The 14,883-nt window shown below is 35.3% G+C and overlaps 2 protein-coding genes across 3 annotated transcripts in view; one reads left to right on the top strand and one right to left on the bottom strand.

Moving 5' to 3' along the window:
• Nucleotides 1–5,311, top strand: part of LOC136829549 (uncharacterized) — a 112,809-nt gene extending 107,498 nt beyond the window's left edge. Inside the window, exon 7 of the mRNA XM_067088387.1 lies at nt 2,362–5,311. Coding sequence (XP_066944488.1) covers nt 2,362–3,144 — 783 coding nt within the window. The 3' untranslated portion in view covers nt 3,145–5,311. The remainder of the gene's footprint in view (nt 1–2,361) is intronic.
• Nucleotides 4,212–14,883, bottom strand: part of Mfe2 (peroxisomal Multifunctional enzyme type 2) — a 130,561-nt gene continuing 119,889 nt past the window's right edge. The window contains exons 13-17 of one of the 2 annotated variants that reach the window (XR_010850420.1): nt 9,391–9,567; nt 7,579–7,696; nt 7,122–7,310; nt 6,086–6,981; nt 4,212–6,045 (exon numbers count right to left, since the gene is read on the bottom strand). Coding sequence is in view for 1 of the 2 variants with exons in the window: in XM_067088388.1 (XP_066944489.1) it covers nt 6,758–6,981; nt 7,122–7,310; nt 7,579–7,696; nt 9,391–9,567 (708 nt within the window). In the remaining variant the exon portion in view is untranslated. Of the gene's footprint in view, nt 6,982–7,121; nt 7,311–7,578; nt 7,697–9,390; nt 9,568–14,883 lie in introns of both variants that reach the window. The other variant, XM_067088388.1, reaches the window with a different exon arrangement.

Genomic DNA, 14,883 nt, shown 5'->3' with positions numbered 1-14,883 from the left:
AAAAAGTTCTCTGTTAACCTACAACTTATGAAAAATTGACTAGCGAGACCATCCTTTGTTGCTCCAAGTCATAACTGCTAATGTCAGGAAACAGAAACCTGCCGCCACAAATCACTCTATCTACGAGGTGGATACTAGAGTTAGCATTCCTAAAGCAGGTAAAGCGCAATCATCCTGCAGCCAAGCCCGACATAATTAGGCGAGTCATTTAGAATCACAAGGGTTAATACATACATAGGTTTGTGCTCTGTCTCCTGTTCTTTATTGCAAAACCTTGATGGGTATCCAGAATAAAGAAAACGGTTGATAAACTGACTTACCTTAATTTAAAAATTCCCGAAATAATATTGCCATGAGAGAGGGGTTATGCTGAGATAATGTCGGGTAAGGGACAATAATCCTGTAGCCAGACCCAACATACATTTTGTCACTTTAGAACCATAAAGGATAATACATGTATAGGTTCATGTGTTGTTTCCTGTTCTTTATTGCCAAACCCCAATGGATATCTGAAATAAAGCAAATGGTTGATAACCTGTGACTATAGGCTACTTTGGACTAAAAATTTATCTTGGTTGTTGGGATATATTTATTAGGAGCTAAGCCATTTCGTCACCTGTCAGTTTCTATTATAAGCTTGTTTGAGAATGAGCAGTGGCTACGCTATCAAAAAACAGGTTTTGATGTAGGAAAAACTTATTTTTGGTAGCCTCTGCGAGACTATCACACCTTCCCTGATGAAAAGGCCTGGGGTGAACATTTGTCTTGCACAGACCTGGTGTGTAATAAGAAAAGCTGACATATGCGCTTTTGTAACAGCTGTGCAGTTAGGATGAAGGGAAAACCAAGGCAGTTGCCTTGGACAGGAAATGGAGCCCCTTTTGTCCAGAGTCCTTTATATTCTATAACTGTGCCAACAAGCCCTATTCTGATGAAGACCAGCTATAAGAGAGTTCTTTGAGATTAGTTGGTCTGTCTTATGGAGCCTAGGGGGACCACGAGAGTTAAACTCCCTCAAGGACCCACGGTGGCTACCAAAAATAGGTTTTTTCTTTGTCAAAATGTGTTTAGTTCATCTTCCAGCTTAATTTATCACTTTTTTTCATATATAATTCACAACCATATTTTCTTGAAGTTCTGGATAATACTGGATTTTTTTCAGTAAATTTTTTAATTGTACAGTATTTACATCCTCCTGATTTATTTTAAGTTTTTCCCAAGAACCTTGCTTACATTTCAAGCCTAAGTTTTGATTTGATTATTGCTATCATCGTTTTCTCTCTTACCACCTCAAAGCAACTGGTGCAGAAATAACATAACCCTTTCATCTTTTCTGTCATTTAATTGATTTCGCAACTGCTGCAGAAAGAATATAACCCTTTCATATATGAGTCTTATTCAAGCCTGTGCGCGCATACCACTTCCTACAGTTGTCGCATTCTGTACTGTCGCCCTATGGACCTAGCTGGAGATGGGATTGTTCACATGGAAAAGTCCCATTAATGTCTGATTTGTTCCTTTGGGCAGAAGTAGCCAATAACAAACCCTTGTTTTTTGCTTGCCTGTTGACTTATGTGAGACCTGAATGGTCTGAAGTCTACTAGGCTACTTTCATCTTCCCTTAGACCTATGTTTGGGTCTCCTCTTACATCTGTTTATGATATGTCACTGTTTTCTAGACCTTTATTTATAACATCTCTTTCTTTAGATTTCTGAAAGTTTGACCCTTCTTCCTTATGAAGTTGTCCTAACTTCTATTTTTGTTATATTTTGTTTACCACTGTCTAGTATGTCTTTTGTTTACCTGAACATGCTAGATATCTCTTTTATTACCAATATTTGTGTTATTTGTGTTTGGACATTTACTCTAATAACCATTCTAGCTATTGGTTAATCATTTTGTTCCTTCTACTTGGTGCACTCACTAAGAAATTAATGCATTGTGGTGTGGAGTACAGTGTGAAAACTGAACCTATCCTCAGGTTCCTGTCAGACCCAGGAACTTTAGGGTCTCTAAATTCAGCCTAGTACAACTAGAAATGTTCTTATTTTATAGTGTCTGAATTGCAAAGATGCTTAAAAGGCTGGGTAAAGGATCTGATGGGTTTGTGGTGAAACAAAAAGGTTAAGGAGACCACTGAATTATGATTCTTAAATGTCATAGTGCCAGCCCTATGTATTCTTAACATTCATATAGCTAGCCATATTTACACAAATGAACATAACAGCATTTAAATGAGACTTGAATAACTGATTTTACTTTTAATATGTAGTATGCCCTAATCTTATGTGTAGTCCTTTTATAATTTGAATTATCCATAATTGATAATTTCATCTTTTAATTTTCTCTTTTCTTGACAGCATGACAAATACAATTTGCCACAAGAGAATAGGTTGTCTACTTTCCGAAACCCAAGAACAATAACGACTCCTGAGAATCTGACTGACCAGAATAATGCACAGAAAGCTAACAATTTGAATACTTCGGAAGTATATTCAACGTATGACTCCTACAGAAGGCGACCTGCTGCACTGTATGTTGCCCATTCAGAAACTCTTGATTTTGGGGATGCCAGTGGTTCCACTGATGGTCATTCAGAGCACTGTGGTGAAGTACCTAATGACTGCAAAATTTCTCCTGCTGACTCATTTGTAAACTTAAACCACCAAGAAAATCAACTTAATAATTTAGACCACCATGATTTTCCAACATCTGATAAAGATGCGCCACCTGCTGAAGTATGTATTCATCCAAATGAAGAGGTACTGAATAACAGTTTGCCCACTGAAACCAGTTTGCCCCATCCATGTCAGTTGCCACCTCCAGAAGGATATCTGAAATCAGATGATCATGCTCCAAATACCAACTCATCAACTATTGATACTGAATATTCCCAATCTGAAAATAACCCTTCCACCTCCAGTTTGCAAAATTCATCCACTGATACCAGGTTGGCTCATACCCTGGAGGAGAATAATTTACCTAGATTTAATGAATCAGTTGACAATGATGAGCAAGCACTTGGTCATAATGGAGTTCCACTGCAAAACAAATATTCTAGTATGGAGCTACCCATGTATGCACCACCACCTGTACCAATATTTGACAAGGTAGAATCTGATGATGATGAGTTAGTAATTTAATTTTTTAGGTATAGAAATCAAAATTTGACAGTGAAATTGGTCTTTGGAACATCAGCATGGCAGTACTTCCCTACAGATTTTATAGGAAATGTGGAAATAAAAAAAAATATGGAAAATTCTTGAAAATGGGCTATGTAAGAAAAGATTGCTAAATCCAGTTTGTTAAAGTATGCAAGCTAACATTTCTTATATTAGTTTGTTCAGTGGTTTCATTGGTTCTAAAAACTGGGTGTATGTATAAATGAAAGAATAACTGCCTATGAGCAAATTTTAACTTGCTGCTGTTCATTTATAAAAGTTTGGTTTTATTATTTCATAGGCTGCAATTTATTTTTAAGCTGTATGCTTATTTACATGACCAACATGGAAACTCGACCCAGTCAGTTGGCCATTAAAAATATTATTAAAATTTATTTCTTTATTGAGCTGAATTTTGTTGAAGAAAACTTTATAGTATTGAAATTTATTCATAAGTTGAAGCAGGCACTTGGGAAATTGATTAGGAGGTAATCTATTATTAAAAAGTTGAGTGGCATACACAACTACTTTAATCAATTTCCGAAATGGCTACTTCACTTGTGAATAAATTTGAATATAAAGTTACTTCAACCAAATTCAGCTCTTGAATATAAAGTTAATTCAACCAAATTCAGCTCTAATTAAATACACACTTTTATTAAATTTTTTATTATTACTAACTTGCTGAATGAATGGATTTTTTACATGTTGGTCATACAAACAAATGTACAATTGACAGCTAGAAAATAAAGTTTCAGCTGACTAGTAAATGCTTAATACATATATCTCTCAAGTTTTCAATACTCTGAGGCACTTTGATTATAGCAACCATACAGCACTTTCAGAGTAATCACTATAAAGAGTGATTATTTTCACCTAAGCCAAATGAATTAGCTCCATGATCTGGGTAAACAACATAATAATAATCATGTACAGTATGTATAAGCAAAAGCGGTTAGTTATAAATGCGTTAAAAACAATATGAATTTTTTCACAGAACAGAATTGAGCATATGTGGTAAGCATACTGTTAGGTGAAAGAAAATTACCTTGAAAGTCTTTTTTCACTTATATTCTGTATGGCAAGTGTAGACAGTATTGACCATAATGTACTCTTGAAAGACTGACTTGCTTCAAGAAATTTTCAAAACTTTCCTTATGAAAATAACTAGATGGAAATTTTAAGGATATTTGAAATCAAAATGGACCAAAACTTGAAAATACTAGAATTTGATTATAAAGCACTAAAACTTTCAAAATATTTATAAATCATATACTGTATTATATGGATAACAAAAAAAGTGTCAGTACAAATGAAAAGTGAGAAAAAATCTTGTAAGCAGTCCTATATTACTTTCAATGTGTAGTTTTGGTCCAAGCGGTATATTATATGTCTTTACATTGTTGAGCTATATATATCAGTGGTATTCAAACCTAAATTTCTATTAGAATAATAAACCTCATTTACCTGTTTTATACATACAGGTGCATAATTATAATGATACCCAATAACACAATCTTATGATTTAACTGCCTTTCCAGATAGTCAATTTTTCTCTCCAAAAATTACCATTTGTTTACACTGTTACAATGCAACATGTTCCTTGGTAATTTACCTTACAGAGTTGTCCATTATAATTTTAAGATTGTATTTAGTGATCTGTGTGAGCTGAATTATAATGAATCTAATACCAACATAAGTGCAATCTTTACCGAAAAAGAACTACACAAAGTGAAATTTACATAATCTCCAATATCTCTAGGTGGTTTAGTGGTGTTAAAATGGTTTTAATGCTAATACTGAACAATCCTCTTGTATGAAATGCAATGCATATAAATTTTTTAGTTTGTAATAACATCTCGACTGCTTAGCACCCCACTCAGTGTATATATTTTGCATTATATCTTTTCAGTGGATAGTGTGAATTATTTTCCACACTCTGATCTTCATTTTGGTGTCATTTGATGGATGAGTAGTTGTAATTCATCATACGATGGATGAGTAGTTGTAATTCATCATACTATGTTAAAAACGAAAATGAAATTGATGGAAATGAAACATACTGTTAAAACAAAATGAAACCTGTTCTTGCACAGATTTCTATTCTTTGTTATAAAGAAACATTTGCTATACATAAAGTATTAAGAGATACCCATTTAATTTCTTCCCATACAAAAAAACTTTGCTTTCTAATAATATGAGTTTGTATCTTTAATTATTAAAGCAAGCTATTTTGCATTAAAATGTGTAAAGAAAATGGATCAGAGATTTTTATTGATTGCTTTATATAGTCTGTGTTACTTTGTTTTCAGGTTGGGATACTAATTTTTTTCTAAAATTTTAAAAAAACTGTTTTACTCTATTGATTCATTAAAAATGCAAAATAAAAAAATTGCTTTTAGGTTCAAAAAGAGAAAATAAAAATTTTAAGGCCAAAGTGACAAGTTAATAAAGTTCTCCAAAATATAAAACCATTTCTAAATTTAATGAAAAACATCTTGCAAATCAAATTTTTAAAAATCAAATTTTAAAGCATTGCAAAAATAAGTTCTTGGCACCTTGCATAATAAACATGCATTATAAAGCAATAAACTAGGGATCATTAGAAAGGCAATTCAAACCATTGCACAGCAAATCACAATGTTATTTTTGCAGGATGGGTATAAAACCATATTTAGAAAGTTTCCTATTTACAGTGTAGACCCAAACGATAGTTCATCGACGCCTTTATCCAAACTTAACTTGACTAACATTCTTGAAATAAAAGTGTTGTAATGTGCATAATGCTCTCAATATTAGGACAGTGTTAGCAGCAAAATTATTTAAATTGAGCTGTCATCTGTCCTTTTTCACAGCATGGTTACACTAGCAATAGGTGCACTCCTATAAATTTACATAGGAATGCACCTATTGCTAGTGTAACCATGTTGTGAAAAAGGACAGATGACAGCTCAATTTAAATAATTTTGCAGCTAACACTGTCCTGATATTGAGAGCATTATGCACATTACAACACTTTTATCTCAAGAATGTTAGTAAAGTTAAATCTGGATAAAGGCATAGATGAACTGTCGTTTGGGTCCACACTGTAAATAGGAAACTTGCTAAATACGGTATACCGGTATACCCATCCTGCAAAAATAACACTGTGATTTACTGTGCAATGGCTTGAATTGCCTTTCTAATGATCCCTAGTTTATTGCTTATATAGCATGTTTATTATGCAAGGTACCAAGAACTTATTTTTGCAATGCATAAAAATTTGGTTTGCAAGATGTTTATAAATTTACATAAAGGCCACTGAATCTTTATAAACCACATTAAAACATATAAACTATAACTATATATTTAGAAAAATAGTCTGAAGATATACATATTAAGATATATAAGAGTAAGTCTCAATTTTTCTCTCCCTACAAGTGAATGATTACACGTAAACTATATATATTCCACAATTATTACACAATTCACTAGAAAAGGATCCTTTTCCATCTAAGAAAAATAAACTTCATTATAGTGGAATGAGTATTTTTCTACCAATATTACAATCACTATTACATACAAAAAATTTATTATACTTTGAAATATATCCTTTCTACATTTTAGATTGTGGTACCAGAAGTCCTTGTAATTTCTGCATTAGCATAATGTTTCCTGATGCTTTTAGTTTCCCACTTAAAAAGGCTTTTTGTGCATTCAGTTTACCAGACATCAGAGCCAACATATCCTCATCTTCTATAGTTATTTTGACACTGGGTTTTTCACCTGTCTTGGGTCCACCTTCATATATGCTTCCAGAGCCATTCTTCAAATCGACAGCTGCAAAGAAAGCAGTAATAATTTAAAGGAGTGAAGAGAACATTCAGTAGGTTAATAAACTGCTGGATATCCTCACAGATTCAAGCTGAAATGTGAATGAAATATGAGGTCACAAAATGAAGCTATAGATGCACACTTACTCCACTGTCCAGCTAATGTGCCCTTTGAATTAATATTCCACAGGAAAATAGCATTGACTTTCTTCACAAGAGATGGGTCTCCTGCTAGTCTTCGTGCCATCTCTTGAAAAAAGGTTGCGCTCCCAAGAGTGGAAGCTGAAGAGAAGCTTTCATTTGTGGCAGATGTTTCTACTATGTCCACATATCCTCCTAATCATGAAAATAAAAAATATATAAATTATATATATATATGCATAATGCATTCTCAAATAAATGTTTATCACCTCTGTCATAATATACTTGGTGTTAGCAAAATTTCAAAATTCACTATTGTAACACAGGCAAAACAAACATTTCAAACAAATGGTACCAGAAGCATGAAATTTCAAATTACAGGATAGTACTTAATAACAACCTACTATGTTCCATAATGGAACAGCTTTATTTGAAATGATAAATTATTACAATAACCCATTACCTGTCAAGCATTTTTGCCCGGTTTCTTTAACAGAGCACATATAGAAGACTCTTGTCCCTTCTTTCCACATGTCTACCACAAGTGTCTGACCTGGAATAACCGGCTTAGCAAACCTGGCCTGTAATAAGAAAATTTACCTCTGGGCTATAAGGTTTATTCTTAAGCTTTCTGTGAATAAATTACACACACACATTTGATCCAAATCTCATTTTCAGAATTTATAAATACAATCCCACTTCATTCAACAAAAAAGTTAAGAAATGAATTTTTAAGATTAAGAGTTTTTTTGGCTATTGCCTGATTTAGTATGCAACACTGGAAATGAAAAATATCATATCATAATAAATTTGAAATGGCTTTTTCAAAAATTTTTTTCTGTGAGCAAAACGGTTAAAGCTAACGGATTATTTTTTTTCTTTGTATTGTATAAAAATGATTATGCTTTGTACTTTCAAAATTCTAAATCAAATACTGTGCACTGAAAAATGAAATTTGAATTTACTAGACTTCTTACTTAATTATTTATCGTAATTTAAAAAATATTTCAAAACTGATAAAAGCTACAAGAGTTATTTTCTTGAAGTATATAGAAATTGCACATTTTCAATATAAAAGTTTAAAAATATAAAAACGGTTTACTGAAAGAATTTCCAGAATTATAATTGAAATACTGTGCTAGTAAAATAAAGTTGATTGAATATTACTGAATGTAATTTTAGCTAAAATTGTAATTTCGGTCGAGTAAATTCAAATAAAATTATAGTGCAAATATAAAATTAAAAGAAATTAATTATTTTCTGTTGTATTCTACATGAAAAATATCTATAATATATAAACAGATTAATTATATTCAAACATCTAATTTTGAATACTAGATGCACATTTATAAGAAAATTTACAAAGAAATGTAAACACATTACGACAAAAGAGTTTAACCCACCTTCATGGCGTTGAATTTTTTTCAGAAATTGGACATCAAATTGCCTTCAGAATTTTTGAATATTACTAGAATGAAGAGTTTTAGCTTACAATTGCCTTTTTACCATTTCGCAATACCATAGTTATCGAGATTTATATGAAAATATTTCCCATGATAAAAGCTACAACCATGGGCTTGTATTTTGATTTACAAAATTGCCACCTATATAAAACTGCAGCAAAGGAATATAAAACAGTCCAAATGAAGAATGGATTCTTGTCACCGCTAAGCAAAATTCTATAAAAAGCAGGCTTCCAATTTGTTGCAAAATGAAGGTAAATGGTTGAATATACTATGTAAGAGTTTTAGCTTACAATTGGTTTTTTCGACCATTTCTGATCTGGACATTGAAATTTTTTGGGACCTGCAAGTGCTGAAACAGACAATTTTAGTGATTTTCCTGGATTACAGATGAATTAAGTTTTTCTTAATGAAACACTAGTATACCATAATACTTTGAAATGGTTTTTAAAATTTTTTTTCTATTTGCTAACTTAATCTTCATAAAAATGATTATGCTTCATATGTTCTGAAACTTCACCCACCTCTGATGAAATTTATTGTGTTCTTTATTTAATTACGGTAATAAAACCAATGTAAGACATTTCTTGAAGGTATAGAAAAGCAAAGAAAAAGATTACTGAAATCCAGAATTAAAATTGGTAAAAGTTGAGTAACTGAATAATTTCCTAGGTAATTAAATGAAAAAAATATAGTGCAAAGATGAAATTAATTTATAATGATAAACAGATTAATTATATTCAAACATCTAATTTTGAATACTAGATGCAATAAGAAAATAAAAGAAAGCAGCACACAAAAGTTTAACCCACCTTCATGGCCTTGAATTTTTGGACATCATTGCCACAGAATTTTTGTAAGATGATGCGGCCTGCAATACCATATGTGCACAGCCCATGTAAGATGGGCTCTGAGAAACCACCTACTGCAGCAAAGGAAGGGTCCAAATGAAGAGGATTCTTGTCACCGCTAAGCCTATACAAAGCAGGCTGTAAGGAGAGATATTAATATAATTATAACAGGGTGACCATCACTGATCCGGCATCACTGGGACCTGCAAGTGCTGAATTAGTGATTTTCCTGGATTACAGACTGGTTAGGTTAAATTCTTAACCCAACATTTTACCACCTCATCACCCCTTTAAAATATATGTACCCTGTAAAGTGGTAAAAGCTGGTTAATAAGGAAGAAAGAAATATTAAATGAAAATCAAGTGAAATTTTAATGAAGCACTGGCCAAATGGTACAGTTAATTCTGTTGACTTACTGAAAGGCCAATTCCAAGGTGAAGACGTTGGGGGCACAGTCCACTTGGGACCCCTCTTATGGGGTGGGAGGTGAGCCCATGCCAAAGCAGCTGGGGGGGGTAGGGGGCACTTTTAGAATATGAGCAATTGTTGTAGGATCATTTTATTTAAAGGTACTTGTAAATGCACATTTCAGAAATTTTATTTCTTAAAACTAGGTGTACATTGAATAAATGAAGATCCACTTAATCCAGTTATGGGGGTCCTCAGAGGATAATTAGGACCCCTAAAAGCAGTAATCACTTGCCTTAGATCGGCCTTGCCCTTACCCCAATCAACGTTACCCACCCTCCTCCGATCTGTATGAGAAGGTCTATAATGGGCTCTACGATTGGGAGGGGTCCCCTGGAGAGCCCTACTTCTTTTACATAACATTTTTGTTCACAAAATTGGAAATTGGGGCCCTTTAGTGGGCCCCAAACTTTCGGGTCCAAATTTAATGGGGCCCTTGACCATTTTGGGGCCACTGGATTTAGCTTGTCCTGTCATAGCAGCAATGGTTAAATTTTGCATTTTGGAGCCCCCTCACTTTGGGGCCGGGGGGTTCAAACAGCCACCCCCCCACAGGAATGCCACTGGGTGAAGAGCTGGAATTTGCAACTAAGCATGTAACAAAACAGCCTGTATTCGCAGGGGATGTGTTCCAGACACCCCCCCACGAATAGTTAAAATTTGCAAATACTTGGAATTCACCTCTAAAAATGCATATACAGTAAACCCGAGTTCACATTCTCACGATTTGTGGACTCATGTATTTGCAGATTTCTCTGTGGAACATATCTACCCATCATTCGTGGAAAATTCGCCCATTCGTGGTATTTTTCACTGAGAAATATTCACTAATTACTGTATTTTCATATTTTCGTGACTAAATGCACTTTTTGTTTTAAAACTATTAAAATACTTAGGTAAAAGCATTTTTAGAGGGTTTTTCTTGTGTTTAAACTATCAAAATAGGCAGTTCCAGGTGTTTTTAAAGGGGTTTCAAGTATTCGTGGATTTTAGCTATTTGCGGGGGTGCGGTATGCATCCCTGAGAATATGGGGGGTTTACTGTAACTGCCTATCTTGAAAGTTCAAACACCAAAGTATGCCTAAAAATACCAACCTACATCAAATACACATTAAACTATTATCCTATTACTGTATTAATCTTTGAAATTATATTAAATATCATTTCAAAGTCATCTTAAACATTTTATCATTAAAAAATAAGTACGTACTGTATGGCTTACAGCTGTATGTGAAAACAGTCCAGTCCCCCCTACATATTCAGCCACACACATTTTCTTTCATACAGTTACAAGCTGTCCCGTTTTCTTTTAAAGGGGAAACACTGGTATTTATACGTAATTCACAAAGAGAGAGAGAGAGAGAGAGAGAGAAACAATATGCACATTTAAAAAAATTTAATACTATGTACAGTACATATTCAATCATGTGATGAAATACTGATTAAAGATGATGATGATGAATTAACTGTGCAGTTCGATGAATGACGAAGATATGACTGCACAGCACAGCAGAGGAGTTACAGCTCCTCTGAGGGATTCACCTTCAGGAGGTGCTTTGTGAGGCACTTCTTCAGGCAATTTGGGAAGCACTACTTCAAGCGATTGGGGAGGCACTTCTTCAGGTGATTTGGGAGGCTTTGGTTTAGGGTCCTTCTTCATCCGTGTGATGAACATGGTAATAGGCAGCTACTGTCGCTGCTTCTTCATGGTGGGGAGGGCTTGATTTAAGGCTCAAATGCCAAATCAAGGATGTCTGAAAACTCTAAGGACCATTCCACATAAGGATCCCATGTTGAAACAAACTCCTGCGTATCCTTGATCATTCTCCTAACTTGGGACAGACATTCCAAACTCAGGCCCTCCTCCTCCTCCTCCCCCAAAACCTGGCGTATCTTCTTCCTCACTGGCAGACTTTGTCAGGTCTTCCAAATCCTGGTCCGTCAGGGGGTCAGAGTGGGCATCAATGAGGGTGCCGAATTCATCTTCGGTGATGTCCTCGAAGCCTTCTCCACCTAGAATCCTCGCCAACTGGACAGCCTTATTAATGGCTGAATGTTGAATTTCTTCAGGAGAGAAGCTCCTGTAATTGCAAACACACTCCATCCACAACTTGTTCCAGCACGCGTTCAGGGTCTCCTTCTTCATGTCCTTCAATGATCGGTTGATGATGGACAGACGTGGCAATCATGAATTTACGCCAATAGTCTTCAAGTGTAAATTCATTCACTGTCATTGTCTACTGCATTCACAAGGTGCTGGAGGGAGTTCCCGGCATAACGTACCTTGAAGGCATGGCTCATGCCCTGGTCCATAGGCTGGAGGAGGAGGTGAGGGGGGGGGTTACTCGAGCTGGACTCCCTTGTAATAAAAGATCGAGAGGTGGCCACCAGCATTATCCATGATCAGCAACACCTTGAACTCCATGCCCAAGTTGCTCAGGTATTGCCTACCTTGAGGGATGAAGCTCTGATGGAACCAGTACTCTGTAAGGACTTTGGTGATCCAGGCCTTAGGGTTATACATCCCGAACACAGGCAGCAATGCCTTGTTCTTATTCTTGAGGGCCCTGGGGTTTGCAGCCTTGTAAATGAGGCCTGGTTTGAGCATGAAGCCAGCCGCATTCCTACACATTAGGAGGGTAACCCTATCCTTCTGGGCCTTGAATCTGGAGGCTTTAGCTTCATCCTTCATGAGGTATGTCAGGGAAGGTATTTTCTACCAGAACAGGCCAGTTGTACCACATTGAACACCTGTTCTGGGTGGTAGCCCTTCTGGATATTTTGCAGCTGCTTCAGTGTCTGCAGAAGCTGATTCCCCATGCAGAGAAACACTTTAGGTGGAACCACTCTTGAAATTGGTGGAACCACCCCTTGCTGGCCTGGAAACCTTGAGGTGCTGATGATGGTGCTGCTTGGGACTCTTCTTCTTCTTCTTCTGCTTCTACAGGCACAGGTTCATCAAAGCCTAAGAATTCTAATTCCCCTTCTACATCACCTTCCTTTGCCTGTACTATGTCATCGCCTTCCGTAGCAGTCGATAACTGCTGGTAGAGTTGTCGCACTTTCTCGAGAATGATTTGGAGTCGAGGGGCACATTCTTCTTCTGGCAGTCCTTTAGCCAGAATGCCAGCACAGATTCCATTTTTATGATTGCTTTATCCCGCACTGTTGCAACTGTTTTTGCACTACTGAAGAAGCTCATGCTTACAGACTTTCGTATCTCTGCCTCTTTCTTCTTTATATACCTCACCGTGCTCTCATCAACATTAAAATGGCAGCCAACCACGACGAAACTTTTTCCCTCCTTTACCATACCAAGAACTTCCACCTTCTCCTCGAGTTTCATAACCGTCTTCATTCTTTTAGGCTCTTTGTCAGAAGCCTTAGAAAGAGCAGGGCGTTTTTTAGGACGGCTTTTTTGAGCCAATTACTACTGATACACAATTGTGGTGGTTGGCACATGAATAGAATATAAAGGAATAAAGGGCTCAAGAAAAGAGGGCTCTTATCTCTTTGTCTACAGTGACTACCATAGTTCTCCCTTCATCCTTCTCACAGATGTGGCAACAGTGCACATCGCAGCCATTTTCCTTATTGCTTTTGACAGGTCCATGCAAGATATATGTTCTGGTTGGGTTTGAGGATTCACAGCAGCTATCCAAATATATAGGTTTTTCCTAAGTCAAAATCTGTTTTTTTTTTAATAGCAGAGCCACTGTTCATCTCCCACAAGGAGCTTCCAAAAGAATTTGAAAAGTGAGGAAATGGCTTAGTTCTTAATAAATAAACCTCAACAACTCAGATAAAATTTCTGTCAAAGGTAAAGTTACAAATTAACCTGTTCCTTATTCCAGATAACCATTAGGGTTTTGTTACAAATAACAGGTAACAACACACAAACCCATATATGTATTATCACCTGTAGTATTAAGGTGACTCACCTAAGTATGCCAGGTCCGGCTGGGGGATTACTGCACCTTCCCCGGCAATATCTCAGCATGACCACAACATCAAGAAGACCCCTAGTTTCTTGCCAAAGTGCCAATGGGGCAGGGACTTACCATACCACCTACTGACACACACTGCAGTTGAATTTGCTCTACCTCATGGCAATAGTATTTCAGGAATACTACCTCTGATGATCACCCTGTACTCTCAGAGACTTCTTTGAAAGAAACATTTCTGAAGAAAGCCAACGATGTGTTTACTTTAACGCCGACGCCTAATTTGTGGATGTCAGTTAGCGCTGCGGAAAATTTTTTTTCAAAAAATCACAGCACGCTTAGTTTTTAAGATTAATTCCTTTTGGCTCATTTTTTGTCATTGCCTGAAGGGTCATCAGAAATGAAAAAATTCATTATCATATATAAATATTGGAATATATGACAGCAAAAAAACTAAAAATTGTAACAAATCGAGCTTAAGGAAAACTTAAAGCCCTTAATTTTTTTAGCAGATAGAATGATTTTGATTTGTACAAAATGATGCATGAATTAATAGGAAAAATTCACCATAAATCGAAATATTGTGCTAGAAAAATGAAGCTAATTGATTGAATATTACTAGACTGTATTTGGATGTTTTTTCTGATAAAAGCTACATCTAGAGTTATTTTTTGTTGTAAAATGAAATTGCCTTTTCATATATAAAACTTTAGTGCTAATATAAAACAGTGCAAATATTAATCAGGAGATGTTCATAATGTTTTTTTTTATCTGAAATGCTGATTTCAAATAAACGATTGAATATTACTAGAATAAGGTTTTATTTTCTTTTTTGACCATTTCGGTCGAAAATTTGACTGAAGGTTGAAATTTTGGCAGTTATCTATTTCAAAACAGCTAATTTCCTGACCAAGAATGATAGGCCAATGGAGACAAACATTAGTTAATGATGACTAGATGTTCACAGGGTGTTTGTTGCAAAATGAAAATGATTGAATATTACTAGAAGGTAAGACTTATAATTGCGTTTTTTGACATTTC

The sequence above is a fragment of the Macrobrachium rosenbergii genome, chromosome 44 (assembly GCF_040412425.1).
Source record: "Macrobrachium rosenbergii isolate ZJJX-2024 chromosome 44, ASM4041242v1, whole genome shotgun sequence".
NCBI lineage: Eukaryota > Metazoa > Arthropoda > Malacostraca > Decapoda > Palaemonidae > Macrobrachium > Macrobrachium rosenbergii.
The sequence above is the reverse complement of the archived record's forward strand: the minus strand, read 5'-3'. Positions and strand labels throughout refer to the sequence as shown.